Below are 25790 nucleotides of genomic sequence, written 5' to 3'. Positions count from 1 at the left end.
GGCGGCGAGTACAGGGTAGGCTGGCTGCTGGGTGGCGGTTCCGAGCGCCTCAAGAGCGCCCCGAGAGCCGGGGCGTCGAGGTGGGGGGCTGCAGCCGGGGCTGGCTGTGATGGGCCGGGTTTGTTTCGACGCTGGGCGACTCTGTCTCGGTTCCTCGCTGTTGGTCCAAGGTGTCGATTTTCCGCCGTTATCCTGCCCGGGCAGTTAACTGGGTCTGAGCGTCTTCTCTCTCTTTCCACTGACTGAACAGAGAGTCAGCGTCGGTCGGGATCTCTGGAGACCCTGAGTCGGTGGGATGAATCCAGGTCTTCCTGCCATCCCAGCCTGCTGAACAGCAAGTAATTGGTACTGCCCTGTCCTGCACTGACTTGGAGAAGGTGAGAAGCGTAGTGAGAGTGACCCACAGCTGCAGCTGCGTTGCCCTTGCTTCTCTTCAGAGCATCTCAGCCCTTGGCAACACGCACCTCCTCAGCTTGTCCCTGGGTTATGTCCCACAAGCAGCTGAGGTGTTAAAAAACTAAGGTTGTTTCAAATGTAAGGACAGATGACACAGTTGAATAGAAGCCTGGCATTAAAACTGATAGTGGTGGCTTTTAAAAGGATGTAGGCAAGTGGACAGAGATCAAGCATCTGGTAAGGACAAAATACTGCAGTGACTTTTCTCTTCCATGCTGCATGCATTTCTTTGAGACAGACTAAATGCTGGTTGAACTAAAGTGAGAAATATAACTTGGATGCAAGAATGCTTTAATAGAACTTTGTACCAGAGCCCCTCAACAGTGGCACCACTAAAGTCCTCTTTTGGAAGGAGCTGGTTTATATACCTGATGGATATGCTCAGTGCTGTAACAGAGGGTGTAGGAGAAGAACTGAGAGTTGGAAGAGCCACTGTCAAATGGGTTAATGTGGTAGAGGGGAAGAAGGTTCTCTTGTGGGTTGGTGACACATCCTCATTGTTTACTAAAGGCTCACTGATTGAGAGGGCTGTCAGGAACCACAGCACAGGAAGGTGCATCTTGCTCATCTTAGTACTAAAACCTTTTTATGCTGGGCTTAAAGTGCCTGTGCTGTTTTTGGAGTGTGATGGTGGAGGAAGAGATGGGGATGGTTGCTTTGAGCCATTAGGAGGTGGCACTGGCTTGCTTTGATGGGCACTTCCCAGTGTGTCCCAGGCAGTGGCTGAAATGAAGGCTTTCACCTAAGCAGGGACTGAAGGCCATGACTCCAAGATGAGGTATGTTGCACTCTGGCTTGAGATCTCAGACCTAGGGTGATCTAGTTGACATTGGCATTGCTTGTCTTCAGTCCTTGTGTAAGGGTACAGGAGCTGTGCTGAAGTGACTGTTGGTGTAGCTTATGACGGAGGTGCCTCATGCTGACTGCTCGTCTGCTGGCTTCCATGTAGGAGTTCATATCCACACTGTGGAAGAGTTTCAGTGGTGAGATCTGTGGCCTGCTTCCAGCATGATTCTGTCCCTTGCTGTGCTGCTTCAGTGCTCTCCAATTCAGCCTGAAAAACCAAAGAGACAAATTTCCTATCAGGTTCTTGTAGCATCCAGGCTGTGACAGGCTGAGGGTACTGCACTTCCAGAAACGGTAACATGTTTGCCAAAGCCATTGGAGCAGTAAACAGAGGTCACCTTTGGGCAGGAGCGCTTTGAGAGCTGTTTCAGAGGATATCTGTGCTCTCAGAACAAAAGCCCTTTAGTATGCCTGGGCCTTTCCCCTGCAGTCTCATAGGAGGAAAGGTTGTAAGCCATGTCTAGTTTCCAAGGCAGTTTGTAGGCAGTAAAAATAAGATGTGTGCTTTTCTGGTGGTGATGGGACCTGATCTGAGTCCAACATGGGAGATTTTTTTGCATGTTCTGTGTTTGATGGCAGTCACCAGACAGATACAGGCAGTACCAGTTCCCAACCTGCATAACTCAGATGTGCTGCCCAGTGGCAGTCCGTTCCTAATCCTCACGTTTAGCTACCACCAAGGTAACTTGACAGTGAAAAGCCTTTGCTTTTTTTTACTGAATGCCTCAGTAGCACAAATTATGTTTGTTCTTGAAAGCCTGTGGACTGTTTAACTTGATGTCTTGGTTCAGTGGTGCATTAATCCAGCTCTCTGGGTATTGATTGTTTCAGTTAGCTAAAACAACAACCTGTTTCCTAGGACTTTTCAACTAAAATGGGAATAATGCAGCATAAATAACTATTCAGAGTCATTCAGGGATCTCCTGTGTTCTGGTGAAAAAACACACCAGTCTGGTAGATGCAAGTTAAAGAGCTTGAAGCTGTTAATACCTAGTGAGGTTGTGCCTTTACTGAATTTAACTCTGGTAAATACAAAGAATAAGTCTTGTGTCTCCTCAGTGGGGTAATTAATACGTCTGGCTGTACATTGAAATGATTTGTCGAAGGTTTGGAGGTTCTTCTGGCTCCTGTGTGTTTTAATTACCTAGATGCTGCAGTGTTCTTTGGGCTTCTTAATGTTCAAAGTGGTTCCTGTAGAACAGCACTTTTTGGGGGTGGTCACTTCTTGAGGAATGAAGTGGGTTGGGAAAGAGGGGCCAGCTGTGAAATTGTACCCAGTGTAACCAGATGATTGCTTTTTTTAACTCTTCCAGTGTGTCCAAATTCCATTGCAGCATGGCCACAGACTCGATGGAAATCGATGATGCTCTCTACAGGTAAGAACGTCTATTTTTTGAGCTCTTGACTTGCCAACAGTGTTTGCATTTGCATGTAGTAATGTTCCTGGGTACATCAAAAGCAGCATGGCCAGCAGGTGATGCCCCTCCTCTGCGTAGCTCTTGTGATACCCCACCTGCAGTACCATGTCTGCTCTGAAGCTCCCAGCATAAGAAGGACATGGAGCTGTTACAATGGGTCCAGAGGAGGTAACAAAGATGATCAGAGGGCTCTTACGGGAGAGTTGAGGTTGTTTAGCCTGGAGAAGAGAAGAGTTGGGGGAGATCTTTGAGCAGTCTTCCAGTACCTAAAGGGGGCTATAGAGGAGCTGGGGAGAGACACTTGGCAAGGGCTTGGAGTGACAGGATGAGGGGCAATGGCTCTGAGCTGGAAGAAGCTGGATTGAGATGAGACATTAGGAGCAAATGTGTGCCCATGAGGGCAGTGAAGCACTGGAACAGGTTGCCCAGAGAAGTTGTGGAGGCTCCAAACTTGGAAGTGTTAAAAGGTAGCCTGGCTGGGGCCTTAAGCAGCCTGGTCTAGTGAGAGGTGTCCCTGCCCATGGCAGAGGGCGTTGGCACTATACCATCTCTAAGGTCCCTTCCAACCCAAACCATTCTGTCATTCTGTGTTGAAGACAAGGCCTGAAAACAGTGTTTCCTGCTGGTTAGGTGCAGGTGTATGTACTGTACTTCTCTGTCCCTCCTAGTGCAAGGCAAAAAGCTCAGAGTGTTCAGTAAGTGAGGGAGATTCTGCTGCTTACAAAGTTAGCAGTGAGAACTGTTTGTATTGCAGATACAATCTATCTGTCTCAAAGCTGCTCCTTTGCTGGTCTCATAACAGATGTTTTTTGACCATCATTAGTGTTTGACCAGTAAAAAGCAGAGATCAACACTATGGAGTTGTAACAGAGCTCTTTAGGATAAGTGATGTTCTCTTTGGAAAGCAGAAGTCCTGCTTCTCCTGTTTAGCAAACAGATGGGTTTTCTTTCTGCCTTCAGCTTGCTTCCCCTGGACAAAGCAGATATTCCTCTCTTGTCTTTCATTACCCTCTTTTCACCCTCTTTTCAGCACTGTGTAATTTATCTCCATAATTACAGTTATTCCTTAGTCTTTGGCATACTTTGTCCTCATGAATATTGTCAGTGTCTCTGTTACCCTTCAGACTGAGTGTTGAGTTTTGGTTTTGTGGTGGTTTTTTTCTTCACAGTTTTTTATAATTAAATTTGCTTTCATTTGTTTTCTGGGGGTGGCTTGAGCTCATGTGACATGGCAGTAGTTCAGAGAGCCTGTGCTGGGAAAACATAGTGGGACAAAAAGCCTCTATGTACATGGAAAGAATAATAAAATAAATTTAGGAAATAAATCACCTGTATGCTGAGCAAATGACCTTAAAGATCATCTGCTTCCAGCTCCCCGCTGCCATGGGCAGGGACAGCTTCCACTAGACCAGGTTGCTCAAGGCCTCCTCATCCAACCCTGGCCTTGAACACCTCTAGGGAGGAGGCATCCACAACCTCCCTGGGCAACCTGCTTCAGTATCTCACCACCCTCACTGTCAATTTCTTTCAAATCTTCAGTCTCAGTCTCCCCTCATCCAGCTCAAAGCCATTGCCCCTTGTCCTGTCACTCCAAGCCCTTGCAAAAGTCCCTCCCTAGCTCTCCTGTAGCCCCCTTCAGGTACTGGAAGGCTGCTCTAAGGTCTCCCTAGAGCCTTCTCTTCTCCAGGTTGAACAGCCCCAACCCTCTCAGTCTGTCCCCACAGGGGAGGTTGTCCAGCCCTCTGATCATCTTTGTGACCTCCTCTGGACTCTTGAGCTGTTCTGGCAGTTACTGAGAATTCTTGACTTGCTTTCCTGTGCTCTTGATTTGGTCCTGTTTTGATCTGAATTTCTCTGTTGCAGTCGCCAGAGGTATGTTCTTGGGGACACAGCAATGCAGAAGATGGCTCAGTCCCACGTATTCCTGAGTGGTGTAGGTGGACTTGGGGTGGAGATTGGTAAGTTAGTAACCTTTTTTTAAGCAAACACAAGTGTCTGCAGACATACTGTCCTAGAATGCTTGTAAAGCTTACTATAGAAGTAATAGGCAGCAGGTGCAGCAGGGATCTTGGGCTCTTCTCTATCAAGCCTTTTACTACAGCATTTCCAATTTTACTTTAACATGAGCTTCCCTGGGTCAGATCACTTTACCCAGAATCTTGTGTCTTGGGTGGGAAGGTTGAGGGTGGACAGCCCAGTTTATTCCTTTAGGCATCAGCATCAATGACTGTAATATAGCAGTGGCTGTAGCTTGTATTACCCCTTGTGGGGAGTGGGGAGGTGGGAAGTAGGAGAACTGCCCTGCTCCAAGAAACTCCATAGTAATTTCCCTTACTCTTCATGAGCAAGGCTTGGCCCGGATGCTTCTTAATTAGGGTATTGCTCTTTCAGTGAGTTTTAAAAGTCCCCTGCAGCAGGTGGCAGAACAGAGCCCTGGTGCTCTGCAGCTAGTCATTAGTGGCTGTGTAACTGTGAACAGGTGACAAATGACAAATGCAGAAAGCCTTCCTTGTGGCTGCCTGCTGGCACTGAGGCTGGGCAATGCTGTAGCCAAATGTAAAAGAGAGCAAACCTTTCAGCTGTGAAGTTCATAGCAGTGAGATACTGTTACTGTCCACCCACAGAACTGTTCAGTTACAGATATGTGAGGTATCTACAACAGTCCCTCTCTCTTTCTGTTTGTTTTTGTGCTTTTTTTCAGCCAAAAATATTATTCTGGCTGGGGTCAAGGTATGTAAACCCGTTCTGTTGTTGGGTATTTGTGAGTGGGCAGGAGGGAAAAAGACAGTGCTACTAGCTAGCTAATCTTGAGTTCCTGAAACTGTCTTTCAGTAGGAGGATTGCAAAACATTTGAGGACCTGGATGTGAAAACTTTTACTAATGTGGTTGTTGTAGTGGTAGAGAATCTCACAGTAATGTCCATGGTGCTCCAAGTACGTCATGTAATGTTTTAGCCAGCTGCTGATCACACACTGAATGCTTTTGTGTGGAGGAATGGTGTAAACTCCAAAGCCAAACCATTCAGAATGTTATCCTGCCCTGTCACCCATCAGAATCCCTTTGTCTGTAGATGTCAGAGCGGCTCGGTGTTTTAATCCAACAGCAGCTTTTGTGCTACTGGGATTAGTTTGAGAGAGGCCTTTTAAAACTTCCTTCCAGTCAGAGAACCTCCCCTTGTTTGTAACTGGAGTCCCTTGATTTACAGATCACAGTTGCCCCTTAACTGCAGTGTGGCAAAACCCCTCCTCAGTGTTTAAGTGCTGCCGTCACTGCATGATGGGAGGAAAATGCTTGATGATGTGCACATTGCAGATGCGTCCCTCTCAAACAGTAAGAGTTTTCTTGCTGAAGAGGTTGGAGGAGCTTGCTCTTGTGCAGTATAGGCCTCCAGCATTTTGTGTGGGGCTCAACCCATCTTCTTGGGTGCTGTGGCCATGTGCACTCCTTCCAGTAGTAAATGCTTTTCGCTGAACTTCCGTAGGCTCTTACAGTTCATGACACCAAGCAGTGCACGAAATGGGATTTGGGAATCAACTTCTTCATCCACGAAGATGATGTTGCCAGTCAAAGGAACAGGTTGGTGAAGTCTTTGGAGTGAGGAAGCTTGACTAGGAGTAACAGTTTCACCAGCAACTAAATTAGCAGTTTCTTGTGCAAGAGCTGCTAATAGCTATTAAATACTTGTTACACCCTTCTGTGGAGTTGCTGGCTTTGAGCACAGTGCCCAGGTAGGTGTTAGGGGAAGCCTCAGTGGGGTTCTGTCTGGGTTAAACATCTCCTTGCTCTTGGGAGCTTGTAACGTAAATTCAGTAGTGGGGTGCAGGGGGCATTTCTTTGTTGGGCTTTCTCAGCCACCCATGTGAGACTACAAAAGAGTCATGACACCAGACCAGCAATGAGGACTGCACTGGTTTCCCCAGCCTCCTAAGAATTGCAGTTTGATAAGTGAGCTGATCGTGGTGGCCAGGAGACTTTGCAAGGGTCTCCTGCAGGGCATGTGTGGTATGAAATTCTGTGCTGGAAATGCAGTTCTGTAGATGCACAAAATCCTTGAGAGCTGCTGTTCTTTCAGGGCTGAGGCCACGCTTCATCATATTGCAGAGCTCAATCCGTATGTCCACGTAGCAGCTTCGACTGTGCCACTGGATGAAACCACAGAGCTGTCTTTTCTCAAGCAGTACCAGGTATGGCACTCCTAAAGCAGCTGTAGATGACCCTTTACATAGAGCAAACCACTGGGAACCTTTTGTGTAAGTAAGAAAATGAAACCCAACTTGAATGCACGTTTTGAGATGGTGTACAGGAAGAGGCAGTTCTTGTACCTGGACTAAGGAAGCGGTTGTGCTTGGCTTTTTTAAGGCTGAAGCAGTGGGTTTGTGTCCTTGTGACACTTACAGAATTCACTAGGACAGCAAGCAGCTGAGTGAGGGTGCCATGCAGTATTTTTCTGTTGTTTGAAGGTGGAACTGTGAACCTGGCTTTTTTGTGCAGCTACCTAGCACAGCTGTTCTACATCAGCTTTGTGTGCTGTGTGGCAAGCAGTAGAAACTTGGGCTGTACCATTACAAAGATCCTTTCTGTGTGCATGTATCTAATGAAACATGAGCTGCTCTGTTTTCACTTGTTCAGGCAGCTGTCCTGGCTGTGTGCATGGCTTAGCCTGAGCTGGGAGCTTGCACTGTGTTGCTGTTACACACAAGCTCATTGAGTCTGAGTGTCCCAGCTGGAATGGAATGGGATGTGATGTGTGTGCTCTGTAACTCGGTGCTATCCTAAACTGTAAAGGAATGCTTGCAGAGGTGGTGTGTTTGCAGTTGGATAAACACCAGTCCCTGAAGCTTCTGGAGACTTCTTGGTGTGTGCTGATGAGTTTCATTTGTATTTGTTTTGCTGACTCTAATCTTAAAATGCAAGATCTGTGTTTTCTCTGAAGTTATCCATAACTGTTTCTGGAAGTGTTCTAATTAGGTTTTGAGTTTCACACCTGCAGGAAAAGAAAAACAAAACAAACAAACAAACCCCCCCACACAAACAAAGAGTGGGAATTTGCTGTTCCTGCTCTTCACACAATCAGAATGGTAGGGTTGGAAGGGGCCTCTGGAGACTGAGTCCAACCCTCCTGCTAAGGCAGGCTCACCTAGAGAAGGTCACACAGGAACATGTCCAGGTGATTTTGAATGTCTCCAGAGACAGAGACTCCACCACCTCTCTGGGCAGCCTGTTCCAGGGCTCCAGAAGCCTTAAATTAAAGAAGTTCCTCCTCATGTTTAGATGGAACTTCTTATGTTGAAGTTTGTGATTGTTACTCTTTGTCCTCTCACTGGATGCCACTGAAAAAAGGCTGGTCCCATCCCTTACTGATCCCATCCTCTTACTCATCTTGTGTACAGAATTTGTGGGGTGGTGACCCATCTGTTCCTGTGCATAATGAGAACTGACTCCAGACTGCTGACTTTGTTAGGGATTGTGGGGAGAGGAATGTGGCCACCTGAGTAACATGCTGTTAGTATACTTTTGCTACAACCTGCAGCTGTTGATTGCTTTCTTTGTCTTGTTCACAGTGTGTCATATTGACTGAAGTAAGTCTGTTGCTGCAGAAAAAGATTAATGACTTCTGTCATGCTCAGCAGCCACCTATTAAGGTAAGAGAAAAAAAAAAATCAGCACCTGAATAATCTGTCCAGTAAGCATTCTGGACTTCCAGTGTGCTCTACCCAGAACTGGAGAAAGCTGGTGAAGGGGTATCCAGCTGCATGCTTGTAGCATGTTGATGGAGGAGGATGAAAGTGGGGAGTATGATGCTGCCACTCTCTGGATGTATCTGGTGTTACCTGGTCCAGCCCAAATAACCATAGTGTGGTCTTGAGAAGAAAAATTCTCATGAAGAAGTGGTTTCAGGGTTAGCTCACCATCCTTCTGAGAGGACATGCATAGGCAGAGTGGAGCAGCAGTAGAAAGGGCAATGTGTCACTGGTGTGATTCCTGGGTTTAGGGTTCCGAGATGCTCATGCAGGCTCCAGCTCTGCCAGGAGCGCTGTGCTCTGTAGGTAGTGGCCTGGGTGCACGTGACAGCTTTTCAGCTCAGTCTGCTAGCCTTGGGACGAGGCTGAAGGTGGGAAGCCATGAAGGTGGGAAGCCATGCCTTTGCCTTGCCCTGCTTTAGGGAGAGTCTTGTGATTTCTCCTGCAGTTCATCAGTGCAGATGTGTTTGGAATGTGTGCTCGTTTGTTCTGCGACTTCGGTGAGGAGTTTGAAGTGCTGGACACGACAGGAGAGGAGCCAAAGGAGATCTTCATCTCAAATATAACACAAGTAAGGGATAGATAGTATTGTGCTGCTTTAGTGTTATTTCTCTAGTGTGTTATTATTGGCTGTGTGACCAAGCAGTGTCTCACCTCAGCAGCCTGCTAAGCAGTTAAAAATTTGCAGTAAGGGATGGGCAACCAAAACTGCTTCAGTCTTGGGTCTCAACCAAAACCAGTGATAACTTGCTAGCATTGTAGAGCATGCTGATGCCTCTTGCTTGTTACCTAAAGTATAACACCACAGTGTCGAGTCTCTTCTTGAGAGACATGGGGAGAGAAAGAAATGAGATGTAGAGAGAAGAGCATTGGTGTGTAGGTTTCTCAGGAAGCCCTGAAATAGGCAGGAAAATAGATCTGTTATAAAATGGTTTGGGTTGGAAAAGCCCTTTCAGATCACCCAGTCCAACCGTTCTCTAACTCTGCCAAGGCTGGGGCTAAACCACAGCACTCAGCACCTCATCTCTGCCTATTTGAAACACCTCCAGGGGTAAGAATTCAACCACCTCCCTGAGCAGCCTGTGCCAGTTTTTGAGAGCAATCATCACAGGGAACTCCCTTGTTGTGGAAGAGCTGAGGTGCTGCAGGTGTCAGAGGCTGCAGTTTCAAGAGGCTAAAGGCTGTGTGCCTACGATCAAATGTGACTCCTGTGCACAGAACACCTTCCTCCTTGCTAATTTTGTCATTTTTGCTTCCAGTCAAATCCTGGCATTGTCACTTGCCTGGAAAACCATCCTCACAGGCTTGAGACAGGGCAGTTCTTAACCTTCCGGGAAGTGAATGGAATGTCATGCTTAAATGGATCCACACACCAAATAACAGGTAACCCAGGGTCTCTTTGCCAGGGTGGCGATTTTCTGGTCATTTTAGCTCACTGTGGTGCCACTGTAGCCAGATGAGTGCTGGGTTGTGCAGAACACCAGTTAGCTTGCATTAGAATAGAATAGAACAGACCAGGTTGGAAGAGACCTTCAAGATCATTGTGTCCAACCTATCATCCAACACCACCTAATCAACCAAACCATGCAACCAAGCATCCTGTCAAGTCTCCTCCTGAACATCTCCAGTGATGGCGACCCCACCACCTCCCTGGGCAGCCCATTCCAATGGCCAATCACTCTCTCTGTGTAGAACTTCCTCCTAACCTCCAGCCTAAACCTCCCCTGGCACAGCCTGAGACTGTGTCCTCTTGTTCTGGTGCTGGTTGCCTGGGAGAAGAGACCAACCTCTGCCTGTCTACAACATCCCTTAAGGTAGTTGTAGAGAGCAATAAAGTCACCCCTGAGTGACCTTAAAAACTGGCTTTCTGGTGCAGAGGTCTTCCTGGCACTGCCTTGACTCCATTTCCATTTAGTGAAGTCTTTCCAAACTCATCTTGCTGTCTAAGAAGCAGAAGAAACTCTTAGGTGGTGGAAACAAGTTGGCAGCCTCTGGGGTTATCACTATTAGTTTGCTGGGTTTTGGAAGGTAATGCCTATGCTTCTGTCACCGTTTTGGCCTCAGTTAACACCACTGTGTGTGCCTCTTTCCCCCTGTAGTGTTTTGGGAACAGTATTGATGTCACTGTTTCTAAGCATGCTCTCAAGTGATTCTCATGATTTGTGCTTCCCCTGCTTTGGCTCTGCATTGTGCAGAGCTCAGGGCATGTTACTTGGTTCCCTTTGGGTGCTGGGGAGTTGTCCACCTCCCAGATCTTCTCTCTGGAACAGAAGAGAGAGCAGGTGGGTGGGGGTTGGTTGCTTGGTTGTAGCTGTTTTGTGATCCAAGACAAAACCAGTACCCTTGAAAACTGTTTTGAGTCTGTTTCCTCTGGACTCTGTGTTCACTTCCTTTCCTCTTAATCACAGCCCAGCTTTTGGGTTCACTTTTCCATGAATTAACAATTTTGTTGTCTTGCTTTATCGGAATGATGCTTCAGGTGGTCTGAGAGGAAAGATGTGATTCAGATGCTCCAGCTGCCCTTTTTGGTTGCCTGTTCTAGCCACAGGGCAAAGATCATACTCTGAGCAGTGTACTGGCAACTGCTGGGCCTGCTCTAAGTGAAACTGGGAGTGATTTTGTTTTTCTAACAGAGCTGTGGTCATCAGAATTCTGGTTACTCTGTTGCCCCTTCAAAAAGCTTATTTCATAACAGATCATGTGAAACTAACACTTTAGCCCAGGAGCTTCAGAGAGGGACAATCCTCTTGGGAGGATCAGCTGTGTTCACACTTTCAGAGCAAGGTTGCACACTGCAAAAGTAGAGCATTTGTTCTTTTTAAAGCGTTGGCAAATCCCCACTTTATTGTACCCAGGACACCTGTAACTGTCAGTCAGGGTTAATTCTCTTCTCTTCTCTTTCCAGTGGTGTCACCTTATTCCTTCAGCATTGGTGATACATCAGCCATGGAGCCTTACTTACATGGGGGCATAGCTGTCCAAGTGAAGACATCCAAGATGTTTTACTTTGTAAGTGTGTGCTTGGCATGATCAGCTTCTTGAGTATTAGTGGTGAGAACACAGGAAGTGGAGTTCACCACCATGCCTGTGAGCCATGTCCCCAAGTGCCATGTCCATGTGGTGTTTTGAACCCCTCCAGAGATCGTCACTCCAACACTTCCCTGGGCAGCCTGTTCCAATCCCTGACCACTCCTGCAACAAAGAAATTTTTCTTAATCTCCAACCTAAACCTCCCCTGGCTCAATTTCAGGCCATTTCCTCTCCTCCCATCACCCGATACTAGAGAAAAGAGACCAACCCCCACCTGGCTACAACCACCTTTCAGGGTGTTGTAGGTCTCCCCTCAGCCTGCTCCAGACCAAACAACCCCAGGTCCCTCAGCTGCTAATTCTGCCTGCTCTCAGGCATTCTTCTAAAAAGCTGGGAGCCAAGGACCAGCTGCTTCTGACGTGAAAATGCAAAGCTCAGTGTCTTGTCCCTGGGAAAGAGGAGCTTCCTGCAGGCAGGTTCTGCAAGCAGACTCAGTGGTCTGTAAAATCTCTGGTAGCCTACACCAGGGCAGTCTGAGTCTTGCCACTGGGATGTGAAACATCTCCCTGGCCATTTCTGGTTGTAAAATTATCATCTGCAAGTTTAGCCACTCTTTTTTGCATTAATAATGGAGAGAGTAGTAACAGTGCTACTGAGGAAGGATACTTGGCTCTTGGTCTCTCCAGGAGAAGCACTGTCAGGCATCAGTGACTGTTGTGTCCTTACCACAGGTTCTGTTTTCCAGGAGCGGTTGGAGAAGCAGCTAACGAACCCACGGTGCCTCGTAGTGGATTTCAGCAAGCCTGAGGTAATGAACTGGCCTGTAGGGGCTTGGGTGCAAGTGGTTTGGTGGTAAAACAACAGGAGCTATGACCTGCAGCTTTGTGCAGAACAATGGCATTTCCTGGCTCTGTTCTCAAGTTGGGAGGAATTTGAAGTGGGACACACAGGTTATGGTTTAGGTGAGTGTAGAGGCTTCTTACTATATTGTAAGTGTAGATCTCAGCCTGGATCCCACCTCCTTTCAGGCAGTTGTAGAGAGCAATGAGGTCTCCCCTCAGTCTACTTTTCTGCAGGCTGAACAACCCCAGGTTCCTCAGCTGCTCCTCACCAGACATGTTCTCCAGACCCTTCACCAGCTTTATTGCCCTTCTCTGGACCTGTTCAAGCACTTCAGTGTCTTTCTTGTAGGGAGGGCCTCAAAACTGAAGCCATTACTCAAAGTGTAGCCTCATCACTGCCCAGTACTGGGGGACAATCACTTCTCTGGTCCTGTTGGCCACAGCATTACTGAACCAGGCTAGCATGTTGGTGGCCTTATTGGTCACCTGGGCACTCCGTGGCTCATGTTCAGCTGTCTGTCCATCAACACCTGCAGGTCCTCTGCTGGGCAGTTTCCAGTCACTCTGCCCTAAGCCTGAAGCATTCCTGGGGTTGTGACCCATGTGTGGGACCCAGCAATAGGCCTTGACACATCAGTCTGGCCTGGCCAGGTCCCTCTGCACAGAGCCTTCCTACCCTCATGCAGATCAACACCGCCAGCCAGGTTTCTGTCACAGACTCACAGAACGTTAGGGTTTGGAAGGAATCTTGAAAGATCATCCAGTCCAACCCCCCTGCCAGAGCAGGATCACCTGGGGCAGGTCACACAGGAACACATCCAGGTGGGTTTTGAAAATCTACAGAGGAGGAGATTCCACAACCCCTCTGAGCAGCCCATTTCAGTGTTTTGTCATCTGCAAACTTACTGAGGGTGCCTCAGTCCCCTCATCCAGGTCATTGATAAAGACATTAACAAGAACTGGCCCCAGCACTGAGCCCTGGGGAACACCACTGGTGACTGGCCACCCACCACTCTTTGGGCCATCAGCCAGTTTTTCACCCAGCAAAGTGTGCAGCCATCCAAGCCAGGAGCAGCCAGTTTCTGGTTTTGAAACTTGCAGGGAATGTGACAGGGTTTGCCCTGAAGTATCAGGGACATGCAAGGCATGGAAGTCTCAGGCTCATTAAAATCTTAAACTCAAAAATGCTGATGTAAGAATTTTTGGGAGTTATTTGGTCATGTGAAGTCTTGCTTGTTCAGATGTTCTGTTTTTGACCCTGGATTCTGGGCTTTGGTGCTGGTGTGGTAGTGTTCAGTGCATTCTATTGTCTCTTTAAAAGAGCACCACCACACTTTGCAGTTTCAGCACAACATTCTCTTGGGGGCCCTTTAGGTGGATGTAGTTGAGGTAGGTGCTGAATGGGTGTGAGGTATTGGCATTGCTGCTGGTTCATGCCTGATAATCTCTGCTTGCAAAAGCATTGCTGTGAGGTGTTTCAAATCCTCCTTTTAAAGCTATTAAAAAACTTCCTTTCATAGCTTCATGGAATGGTTTGGCTTGGAAGGGACCTTAAAGATCATCCAGTTCTAACTCCCCTGCCGTGGGCAGGGACACCTCCCACAAGACCAGGCTTTTTGAGAAGCTAAGAGACAAGGAAGAGAAATGGTAACAGAAAAACTGAAATGCAGGGAAGGGAAATGGTAACAGAAGACTTGAAATAATTGCTTTTGTTTCCTTCACTTTGGAACTGATCCATAGCTGCTGTTGTCTTAACAGGCACCTTTGCAGACCCATGTTGCCATGCTGGCCTTGAACCACTTCCAGGAGAACTTGGGTCGCACACCAAACATTGGGTAACAGTAGTCTTGTGTTTGTTGAGCCTTGGGTCAGATCTCTCCTTTTAGTGTGGGTGCTGCTTTGATGTGCAGCAGGTACCTTGTCTGTTTGCTGCTTGTCTGCTGTGGCACCTTCTGGGTGCCTTTTCAGATCATTGATTCCAACCATTACCTAACTCTAGCAAGGCTGGTGCTAAACCACGTCAGGAAGTGCTTCTGGGGGAATTCCTGCTCTGTGCCAGTTTTTTCACACTATGATTCTTGAACTATCCTGTTCCTGATTTATTTTTTATTAAAAACCCCCACACAAACAAAAACAACCCCCCAGAAAAAAAACTCTGAGGCATTTTTTACTTTCAGTATTTAGAGCTTTCAGTACTTTCAGTATTGAGAGCTGTAGTTCTCAATGTGCAAATTTGGAGGGAAAAAACTGCTGCAAAGCTAATGGCAAAGTGGAACTCTTAGGAATGGACTTGCACCTGGGCTCCTCCACAGAGATCCCTGTCATTGAGCTGACCATAAGATTTAGAAGTGCATCCTTAATGCTGTTAAAGCCGCCAGACCTTTCCAAACTCTTCCTGTTGTATCCAGTGCTTTTACCCCTCCATTGATTGTGTTTCTGGAAGGACTATGAAATGCCTAAGTGACAGTTTTTGTTTCTGCCCTGGTGTCTAGATGCCTTCAGGATGCTGAGGAGATGCTGAAAATAGCTGTGTCTATAAGTGAAACACTGGAAACCAAAGTGAGTAAGGAATGCTTATTACTGAGTCATTTTAGATACACTTGTTCAGAGCTTCACAGTCTGCACTGGGCTGCAAGGGACCCACCAACCCCACTGCAGACAGCAGGGACACCTCCAACTAGAGCAGGCTGCTCAGGGACACATTGAGTCTGATCTTGAATGTCTCCAGGGATGGGGCCTCCACTACATCCCTGGGCAACCTGTTCAGTATTCACTTGCCTAAACAGTGGTTGGTCCTTGTGTCCATCTAAAGGTGGATCAGTTGGCTTTCTGAAAGCCATGTAAAGAAACAGAATGGTGCTTCAGCTTGGGTTCAACACAGTGTTCAGCTTACATGGAAGCTGAATCCATTAGCTCTGTGGATATTTCTAGGTATATGCATGTTGCAAGTGCAGGATGTACAGCAGATCTGTCTTGGCTGCAGGCCTTTTAGCCAGTCACAGCCTTTACTGAAGATCAGTACTCTGTGGCCCTGTCAAGCACTGACTTGGTGGATTGCAGGGATCAATCTGTTGCTTTTATGTCTTCTTTTTCAGCCTCAGGTGAATGGAGACGTGGTGCAGTGGCTGTCTAGGACTGCCCAGGGGTTTCTGGCTCCTCTGGCTGCAGCAGTGGGGGGTGTTGCTAGCCAGGAAGTCTTGAAAGCTGTGACAGGGAAGTTTTCTCCGCTGCAGCAGTGGGTAAGGCTGGCTCTGTTTGTGGGACTGACTTTGACAGTGATGTTCTGAACGTGTGTGAGTGCTGTATGAGCAACATAACCTCAACATCCTTTATAGCGGGAGCCGAAAAAAACCCAAAAGGCTTGAGGCTGGTTTTATGTGTACAATGAGCCAGCTTTAGTTAAAATACTCATATCTGGGGATCAAGCATCACATCCCTTTTCCCCAAAAGCAAGGAGAGCATTGAGCTGTCAGTGCATGGCTGCAAAGGAGTGATAGCTTAAGCTGTTGTATGTCAGACTCCCAGAGTAAAGTTATACAACTTCACAGTCAGATCTGGAGGGCTGTCAGAAGCCAAAAGCTTGTTGCTGAAGTCTCAGTTAACTTTTTTTCTCCTCTTGAGTCCAGATGCCTTTTCCTGTCCATGACTGAAGTAAAACTGAGATGCAAGGAGCTGAAGCTGTAGAGTTTTCCACTGACAGAAAAGCCTTAGTGCTGCTAAACTTCTAGACTGTTGAACATGTGAAGTGCTTGCTTTGTTTTTCAAAGGAAAAATAACATCAATTGCATTGGTTTCTGTTTGCTTTGTTTTTTCACAGCTCTACATAGACATGTTAGACATTGTAACACCTCTAGAAAAGATGGGCTCTGAAGAGTTTCTCCCCAGGTAAATACAACTGCTGTTCTATCTGCTGCATATACCTGAGTCCCAAGCAGGCACAGATGTTGACTTTTAGCTGCTGGGGGCACAGGTTTGGGGGGAATAGGAATTTGAGGGGACTTACCCTGATTTTCTTAGTTTGTGTCAACGTGCAGTTTGGCATCAGTGATATAACCATGGCAAATGACAGCTTACCTTCTGTTTATGTCTCCTGTCCCTCACAGGGGAGATAGGTATGATGCCTTGAGGGCTTGTATTGGAGACTCTCTGTGCCAGAAGCTGCATGATCTGAATGTTTTCTTGGTGAGTATGAGTGACCACTGCCCTTACTGCAAATGCTTTGCTGATCCAGCTAATTCCCACTGTATTCAAAGTAACAAAAGCAGCCCTGATCATATGTGCCACTGCAGAATAAATGGTCCTCAGGTGAAATGGGGCTTGTCTTTGGGGGTTGCACTGATACTCCTGACCCTAAAAGTGTCCTTTTCTTCAGGTTGGCTGTGGAGCCATAGGCTGTGAAATGCTGAAAAACTTTGCACTTCTTGGTGTGGGTACTGGGCAAGACAAAGGATTGGTAAGTCACCTGCTAGCCTCACTTTGCTTTCTCAAAAGTAGTGCAGCAAAGAATAGTTAAATAATGACACTACTTAAAAAGATTGATAGCCTGACCCTTCAGGTTGATCTCTGGAGGGCAGGATGGCCTCAGCACAGAGTGGCAGTAGTGTGCAATGGGAACCAGAACATGCTGGGAGCTGTGTGCTGTGGTTTGATTTTAATCCAAAATGTAATCAGCCCAGGCAGAGCTGCTGGCCACAGCAGATGACAGCCGGAGTGCTTTGCCCTGACCAGTTTCTGTAGAGGCTTCAATGTTACTGCTCAGCACTAAAGTTGTAACTTCAGCTGTTGCTTTTGCCCCTTCTGACTTAGGTTACAATTACAGATCCAGACCTGATAGAGAAGTCCAACCTCAACAGGCAGTTTCTCTTTCGACCACACCACATACAGGTGAGCTTTCTTCTGCAATGAACATTCTGCACTGTGGTTCTGCTTCCCTGTCCTGTATCCCCACCAAAAGCTGAAGGTCAGTGTTTGTACCCCCAAAGGCTGTAAAGAAAGCCAGTGTCTTCTAAAAGAATACCTAGAACTGTCTTAGCTTCCCACCTCTCGCTAAGGAACATCTCAACAAATTGGGCTGCTCTGATCTCACTTGGTACAAAAGCACTCTCAGGAAATGCATGAAGCAGACACTGTTCAGGGAGTATCTCCCTGCTTGCAAAGGCAGTACAGAATAACTGAGGTGACTCAGATCTGAAGAGCTGTGAGGAACAGAATCCCTCATGTTAAATAGTGGCCTAAATGCTCTTGTCTTCCTTGTTTCTCCTGCACAAAACTCAACAGCTGAGTTTTCTGCCTCCTGTTTGTCTGGCAGACTAAGAAGTACTCACAATAACTAACTGGTTTATCCTCTGGTAGTTATGGACTGCTCCTTTCTTAGGGCCTTTTGAGAGCACGAGGGGCATGCATGTGGCATCCTCTGCTGCAGTATTTCAGCACTTTCCCCTTGTGGGCTCTAGCTTGCTACTTTAAATACCATTGCAAACACAAGCAGATTAATGAGCTGTTGATCAGTGAGGGAGGTACACGATGAATTAGCTTTACTGTGTTTGTTCAGTGCAGTGTTGCCTGATCAGCAGGTGAAGTCGATCCCTCTGTGCTGCCAGGTGCTCTCTACCTGAACATTGGTGAGATAGATATTTGTACTTTCAGAAACCCAAAAGCTATACTGCAGCAGAAGCAACTCTGACCATCAATCCTTGCCTAAAGATTGACTCCTACATTAACAAGGTTTGCCCAGCCACTGAGAACACCTACAGCGATGAATTCTACACCAAACAGGATGTGATTGTGACTGCTTTGGACAACGTTGAGGCAAGGAGATACATAGATAGGTAGGCTTTGGGAAGAGAAAGTGAGGGCTGCTCTTCATGTTCTTATGGGAACTTTGCTTTGTTGTTCTTATTCTTCCCAATCTGCAACTGCTTGTAAGGCCTGAGAGCAAACTGCTTGGATTTATCCTGCTCCTCTGTAGATACCTGCTCAGGGGAGCAAAGGGTTTGTACTCCTAGTGGAAACCATCTCTGCTCGTGTGTGGCTGCTACTGTTCACAAGGCAGAGAACCTTGGAGCAAGTTCTTGAAAGTGAATCATAGAATGCATTAAGTTGGAAGAACCTTTAAAAGGCATCTAGTCTAACCCACCTGCAGTCAGCAGAGGTATCTTCAACTAGATCACATTGCTCAGAGCCCCAAACAACCAGACCTGCAATGTTTCTAGGGATGGGGCCAACCTAGGCCAGTGTTAAACCATCCTCAGTGTGAAAAAAAATATCTTCCTTGTACCTAGTCTAAAGTTCCCTCTTTTAGTTTCAAACCATCACCCCTTGTCATGTCACAACAGGCCCTGCTAAAAAGTCTGTCTCCAGCTTTCTGGAGCCTTCTACAGGCTTAACAACCCCAACTCTTTCAGCTTGTCTCCATATTAGAGGTGTTTCACCCCTCTGATCTTTTTTGTGGCCTCCTCTAGACCTACTGTCACACTCTGATGATGAAGAGTATACTGTGGCAATCTGAAGGCTGAATTATTTCTGACCCATGGGCACAGGCTGAAAGTTTGGGCTGTTCAGCTTGCAGAAGAGAAGGCTCTGGGGAGACCTTAGGGCAGCCTTCAAGTGCCTGAAGGGGGCTACAGGAGAGCTGGGGAGGGACTTCCAAAAAGGCTTGAGGGACAATGAATTTGAGCTGGAAGAGGGGAGATTGAGACTGGAGATTTGGAAGAAATTATTGACATTGAGGGTGGTGAGACACTGGAGCAGGTTGTCCAGGGAGGTTGTGGATGCCCCCTCCCTGGGGGTGTTAAAGGCCAGGTTGGATGAGGCCTTGAGCAACCTGGTGTAGTGGAAGGTGTCCCTGCCCATGGCAGCAGGGAGTTGGAACTGGACGATCTTTAAGGTCCTTTCCAACCCAGACCATTCTAGGATTGTGTGATATTTAAATTCAGAAGCAGGGTTGTCTACAGTTAAGAAGAGTTACTGATGCTTCTAGCCCAGCTAGGCTCATGGTTATGGTGTCCTGCTCTAACGTGGAATGGCTTTTTGGCTTTAATCCCTTCCTGAGTCTGCTGTAGACTTTCCCCTCCTCTGGATGTGCTGGAGCCAGCTGTGGTTGCTCTCAGGGCAGGCAGGCAGTGGTCAGGCTGTGTTCTGATGGTCTGTGTCTTTCCATGGCAGTCGTTGTGTAGCAAACCTGCGTCCTCTTATAGACTCTGGAACCATGGGAACCAAAGGACACACGGAAGTTGTTGTGCCCCACCTGACAGAGTCCTACAACAGTCATGTAAGTGTTTGGAGACCATAGCTTGCCTTCTGTAGCTAGCCCCATGATGCCTTCTCGTTCTTTCATCACCTTATATCTGCTTGAAATAAGGAGGCTCTTGGAGCTGCTGAAGAACAGCTCTGTTAGGAGAGAAGAATGTCTTCTTTAGCTTCTGAGGAGAAGCTCACAGCAAATCACATTTGAGCAGACTGGAGATACCATATCTGCTACCTAGCTGATGGATACACCTAGGCCAAAACTGTAAAAGCAACTACTGTCTAAGTGATAACTTCGGAAAAAATCCTAATTCTGAAGCATTTCCAAGGGCTGGAGCACCTCTGCTGTGAGGATAGGCAGAGGGAGCTGGGCTTGTTCAGCCTGGTGAAGACTCTGGGGGGACCTTAGAGCTGCCTGCCAGTACCTGAAGATATGAAGTCCCTCTCCCTCTTTCCTGTAGTATAAGGATGTCTAGAAACAGGACAAGGGGGAATGGTTTGAAGCTGAGGGAGAGCAGGGTTAGACTGGATCTTAGGAAGAAGTCAATAATGATGAGACTCTGGAATAGGCTGCCCAGAGAAGCTGTGGATGCCACCTCCCTGTGGGTGCTCAAGGCCAAGTTGGATAAGGCCTTGACCAGCTGAGTCTAGTTGCGAGGTGTTCCTGCCCATGGCAGGGGGGTTGGAGCAGATGCTCTCTGAGGTTCCTTTCAACCTGAGCCATTCTGTGATTATTAGGTTCTCCTTTAACTCCTTCCTAAATAAGAATTCAGCCCCTCACAGTGGCACTGCAATCTGTTGCTGTGCTTGTGGGCTTCTTTCTACCACTGCTTTCTGCCTGCTCATTCTGTCTGTGGTGAGTAGAACCTCCACAGGCAGGTGGAAGAAGCACAAAGCCCCTGTGGTAGGAATGAGTCTGCCAGGTTCTTACAGAAGAGTTCTGAGTGAGTGGGGAAGGGGGAAAGGAACCTTCAAGCTCTTGTAGTACTCCTCTTCAATTCTTGTGAAACTGCCATTACAAGGTAGAAATTCACGGGATGAGCAGATCATAAAGTGGTGCCAGGTGGACACAGACAGGATTTTGAGCATCATAAGAGCCCTGTTTCACAGAGAAGCTTTTCTAGCCTTGAGTGAAAGGGTGCATTTCATCTTGAGGGTGAATGTGAGCTGCACGCCCCCAGCTGGCTGTCAAGTTCTTCTCCTGTTTCTGTGCCAGAAATGAGTTTTGCTTTCCAGTGTAGCATTTAGATTTTTCTTCATAAACAGGAAATGATATTTTAGTGTTAATCAACCAAATTTTGTCCTAAGCATAAACAAGCTACCTTGTATTGCACTATAGTGGAGTTTAAACTCTCATAGTCTTCACATTCTTGATGCTGTTATTATCAATACATTTTAATTTGCCTGCATTTGTTTGTGACTCTCAATTACAGAGGGATCCACCAGAAGAAGAGATTCCTTTCTGCACCTTGAAGTCTTTCCCAGCTGCCATTGAACATACAATACAGTGGGCAAGAGACAAGGTAAGGGAAGACGCTTGCTGGTGTTGAGCGTGACTTCCTGGTGGTTTGGTGGGGAGAGGCCTCACACACTTCTGGCAAAATGCTACATTTGTTCTTTTTATTTTCTAGTTTGAAAGTTCCTTTTCTCACAAGCCTGCCCTGTTTAACAAGTTCTGGCAGACCTATCCATCTGCAGAAGATGTGTTACAGGTAGGGCAGCTTTTGCAGGGTTTAAACTGGTGCTTTATGGGTTTGATTTCAGTTCAGTGGGGTTTGAGTGACTGTCAGGCTTTATTCAAAAAAGCCTGAAGGCTTACTTGGCCACTCATCAGCTGATCTTTCACAGGAACAATATTTCTAGTGTGGCTCATCATTGACAGGCAGTGTCTGCTGCGTGGGCTGCGTCTCTAGGCTGTGTGCACGCTGCACATGGTGTAGAGAGAGCAGAAACACTGGGGACGCCGCTCAGGAGTGTGCAATACAGATCACACTGATGTGCAGCTAGCTGGGAAAACATGGAAGGAAGGCTTGGTTTCAAGGGAATTCAACTCAGCTGCTTAATATCTTTTATTGCAAGTCTATAGTGGCCTGTGGTCCACTGGGCTGAGTGGAAATAAATGCAGCAGGTGGGACAAACCCAGTGGAGGGGATCAGATGAAGGATGGTATTTCAGCATGTGAACTTCTGTTTCTTTTTGCCTGTAGCTGACTGAAAGCTCTTTGAGTGGATTTGGAGGCATCTTGTCTCTTCTAACATTTTCATATTTCCTGTTAATATCTAGAGAATAAAATCAGGGGAGAGCTTAGAAGGCTGCTTTCATGTGATTAAAACACTCAGTAGAAGACCCCGAAGCTGGACACAATGTGTGGAGCTAGCAAGAGTTAAATTTGAGAAGTATTTTAGCCACAAGGTAGGTGAGAGATCAAGATAAGCTGATGAGGATTTTGGTAAACTTGGTGGTAGCCCCAATAACAGGATGTCCAAGTCTCTCCAGTCACTTCCATCTCATCTTCATAGAATTGTTTTTGGTTGGAAAATCCTTTTCAGATCATCCAGTCCAACCACTCTCTAGCTCTACCAAGACTGGTGCTAAACCATGGTCCTCAGCACCACGTCTCTGCCTCTTTGAAACAACTCCAGGAATGGGGATTTGGCCACCTCCCTGGGCAGCCTGTTGCAGGCTTTGAGAACCCTTTCAGTCAAGAAGTTTTGTCTAATGTCCGACCTAAACCTCCCCTGGTGCAGCTTGAAGCTTTTTCCTGGGTCCCTCAGGTGTTCCTCACCAGCCCTGTTGTCCGTACCTTTCACCAGTCTTGCCCTTCTCTGGACCTGCTCCAGCCCCTCCATGTCCTTGTAGTGAGGGCCCCAAAAGTGAACCCAGCACTCAAGATATGGCCTCAGCAGCACTCAGTTCAGGGGAACAATCTCTTCCCTGGTCCTGCTGGCCACACTATTGCTGATCCAGACCAGGATGCTGGTGGCCCTCTTGATCACCTGAGCACACCCTGGCTCATCTTCAGCTGGTTGTCAGCCAACACCCCCATGTCTTTTCCTGCTGGGCTTTGTCAGCTTTGTGCTGTCACTCAATCTAGCAATGCTTGTGTCCTTAAGCTCAACGTCTTGACACAGGTGTCTTAGATGTTCTTGACTCTTTACTTCAAAAACATATTGGAGTGTCTTAAGACCTGTGTCAAGATGTCAGCACTAACAATAAGGCTTTGTTTAGCGTGCTCATGACAAGTCACTGAAACTCCTCTGGCTTTTCCTGCAGGCCCTGCAGCTCCTTCATTCATTTCCCCTTGACACTCGATTAAAGGATGGCAGTAAGTACCAATGCCCTCTGTGCCTGCTGGGGATTGATGGTGTGCAGCATGTGCTTAGGATTTCACCTGGTCTGTCTTCTTCCCAGGTTTGTTCTGGCAGTCACCCAAAAGGCCACCTTTCCCAGTGAAATTTGATTTCAGTGATCCTTTGTGAGTATGCTTCTGCCACTGCAGCCTAGAAAACAGCCTAGAGCAGGAGGTGCAAGGCTGTGCCTTCATGACACTAGAAGCTAGACAGGTGCTTGGTGGGTGGTAGCCCATAGCCTGAGTCAGATTTGGGGAGCTGTCTCATGATTTCACTGCCATGGGGTTAAGAGAGTGCTGTGGTAAGTCTGACAACATCCCTGTGCTATGAACAACTCACTTCATGTCTTGAGGGACTGCAGCATTACTTGAGGGGCTGCTGTCACACCACTTGGTCCCCATTGGCCCAAGCTGTGAAATGCAGGTTGTGCCAAATTAAATGGACCACCTAAAATGAGGGACCTCTCTTCTCCACCACAGCTTGGGGCTGCTCTAGATGGCTTGGGTATTACAGGTAATTGAAAAAATGGATGTGGTTGGGGGATTACAAAGCCCTCATCTGCTGCATATCTACAGCTGCTTTGAGAGGATGCCTGGGCCACCATTTTTAGTTTGCAATGGTGAAAGCTGAGATCATGGCAAATATCAAAGGTGAAGCTTTTTTTATTATTCTCATATTGATGCCATGTGAGCATTTGTAGTTGTTTTCTTGAGGAAACATGGATGTTGTTAAATAACTCTTGCTTAGTTTTGGGGAGGACCTCTGGGCCCCTCCAGACTTGCCACTTTGTTTGTGCTGTATGTGCTGAAGGGTGGAATTGCTGTTCCTCAGAGTGTGCTTTCAGGACCTCCTTATATACAGCTGCAGACCTCTGGGCACCTGAAGTAAAAAGCCAGGCACACAAAACTGAACTCTTACTCTCTTTCCTGCAGGCACTTTGGTTTCCTGGTGAGTGCAGCAAAGCTCTTTGCCACAGTGTACTGTGTCCCTTTCACAGAAAAGGTAACTCATACCCTAACCCCATCTCCAGCACATCTCTGGGCTGGATGTGTTCGGCTTTGGCCCCGTGCCCACTTGTCAGTTCTTTCCAACAGCTGATTAAAGTGTCTTCAATCTGTCCTTCAGCACTGACTGTTCAGCAGCTGCTTTATTTAAATCCCTGGCCTGGATTCCTCCATCCCTGATGAAATGGGTCATGCAGTGGGGTATGTTCAGGAATTGCTGAACTCAGCATTTCCCTTGAGGAACCTGTTGAGGAGCATGGAATCTCTTTAGTTGGAAAAAAACCTTTAAGATCACTGAGTCCAACCACTCCCTACCTCTGCCAGGTCTGGCACTAAACCATTGTAGGTTCATCTGCCTGTTTCCCTTAACACAAAAGTGAGGGAACAGTAATGTAAAACTCCTCCAGGTTGAGATAAAGAGTTGAGATAAAAAGTTCTCCTGAGAAAATGGGGTAACACAATGCACAGTGACCTCAGCCTGTTTGCAGAAGAGGGCAGCAAAATGCAGGAAAGCAGCAGCACAGAGCAGAAACCAGAGAGCTACCCAACCCCGACCCCTCCTGCTGCCACCCCTGTGGAAAGAGCCAACCCCCAAGCCCAGGAGCCCAAAGCAGCACCTGGAACAGGAAGCCTCCCATGTTCCAAGCTGAACTGCAAGCCCTGTGATACTTTGCTCCAGCCAGCACTTTGATTTTGAGGCTGGCACAAGGCAGGATGGTTTTGAATAACAGCAGCAGATTTCAACTCAACCCATGACAGCCATGGCCCTCAGCACAACATCTCTGCCTCTTTGAGACACCTCCAGGGATCCCCATCCATTCAGCCACCTCCCTGGGCAGCCTGTGCCAGTCTTTAAGAGCTCTTTCAGTCAACAAGTTCCTTCTCATACCCAGCTTAACCTGCCCTGATGCAACTTGAGGCCATTTCCTCTCCTCCTGATTTTCTGTCAGTACAATAACTGCACTGAAAGAAGACATCTTTAATGCATTTTGTTTAAACTCAGGATCTTAGCCTGGCAGTTTTATTTTCACCATCTCCCAGCCTCTGTGTTGCTTAGTCTTTGTGTTTGTTGTCACCCTTCTGTCTCTTCCTGTAAGCCACCTTTACACTTCAGTTCTGGTCAGTTTTCAGGTGTCAGGCACTTTACCCCATTTTGGTTTCCTGTAGCAAGTGAACTATCACTTGGTGTTTAAAGCATGAAATCCTGATGATGTTTTTAGTGGGTTTCATATCTAAATTCACTGAATGTTGGTAGGATTTACTTTTGGGGGGCTTGGTATTTGTTGTAATGCTACTGGATATGCAATCTATTTGTGAAGTCCTTTTTGATTTAATGTGAATGTCAGTTGTGGTTTTTTTTCCAAACTGTAACAGGATTTGGCAGAGGAAACCCTTCTGAAGATTATCTCAGCTGTGAAGGTACCAGAGTTCAGACCTTCAAACAAAGTAAGTGTGTTCTTTAGTTTGAAGATGACACTGTCCCACATCTCCAACTACTTCTTGCATTGATGCTGAAGAGAAATAAACACAAGTAAATGCAAGACATGGCAGTTTTTCACCTGTGGCAGGTGATCTGTTGTAGCATTATTTTCCATGTAGGAATACGATTGCAGCCTATGTCAGATTCTAGGAGCCTATACTACTAGAACCAAAGTAGTACAGAATAGAATAGAATAGACTTAACCAGGTTGGAAAAGACCTTTGAGATCATCGAGTCCAACCTATCACCCAACACCATCTAATCAACTAAACCATGGCACCCCATCCAGTCTCTTCCTAAACACCTCCAGTGATGGTGACTCCACCACCTCCCTGGGCAGCCCATTCCAATGGGCAATCACTCTTTCTATGAAGAAC

At 47.0% G+C, this 25790-nt stretch overlaps 1 protein-coding gene across 1 annotated transcript in view; it reads left to right on the top strand.

Annotated features, from left to right (window-relative positions):
• The window catches only part of UBA6 (ubiquitin like modifier activating enzyme 6), a 32124-nt gene continuing 6334 nt past the window's right edge, over positions 1-25790 (top strand). Inside the window, exons 1-28 of the mRNA XM_009897999.2 lie at positions 1-15; positions 251-338; positions 2616-2678; positions 4584-4678; positions 5422-5450; positions 6203-6297; positions 6794-6905; positions 8283-8363; positions 8911-9033; positions 9722-9845; positions 11368-11471; positions 12238-12300; positions 14093-14169; positions 14827-14893; positions 15430-15573; positions 16152-16219; positions 16438-16516; positions 16707-16787; positions 17141-17218; positions 17981-18162; positions 19499-19604; positions 21013-21102; positions 21211-21291; positions 21863-21991; positions 22853-22904; positions 22991-23054; positions 23862-23931; positions 25308-25379. Coding sequence (XP_009896301.2) covers positions 2638-2678; positions 4584-4678; positions 5422-5450; positions 6203-6297; positions 6794-6905; positions 8283-8363; positions 8911-9033; positions 9722-9845; positions 11368-11471; positions 12238-12300; positions 14093-14169; positions 14827-14893; positions 15430-15573; positions 16152-16219; positions 16438-16516; positions 16707-16787; positions 17141-17218; positions 17981-18162; positions 19499-19604; positions 21013-21102; positions 21211-21291; positions 21863-21991; positions 22853-22904; positions 22991-23054; positions 23862-23931; positions 25308-25379 — 2307 coding nt within the window. The 5' untranslated portion in view covers positions 1-15; positions 251-338; positions 2616-2637. The remainder of the gene's footprint in view (positions 16-250; positions 339-2615; positions 2679-4583; positions 4679-5421; positions 5451-6202; positions 6298-6793; positions 6906-8282; positions 8364-8910; positions 9034-9721; positions 9846-11367; positions 11472-12237; positions 12301-14092; positions 14170-14826; positions 14894-15429; positions 15574-16151; positions 16220-16437; positions 16517-16706; positions 16788-17140; positions 17219-17980; positions 18163-19498; positions 19605-21012; positions 21103-21210; positions 21292-21862; positions 21992-22852; positions 22905-22990; positions 23055-23861; positions 23932-25307; positions 25380-25790) is intronic.

The sequence above is a fragment of the Dryobates pubescens genome, chromosome 1, assembly GCF_014839835.1.
Source record: "Dryobates pubescens isolate bDryPub1 chromosome 1, bDryPub1.pri, whole genome shotgun sequence".
Classification (NCBI taxonomy): domain Eukaryota; kingdom Metazoa; phylum Chordata; class Aves; order Piciformes; family Picidae; genus Dryobates; species Dryobates pubescens.
Note: the sequence above shows the minus strand (reverse complement) of the source record. Positions and strands in the feature narration are given on the sequence as shown.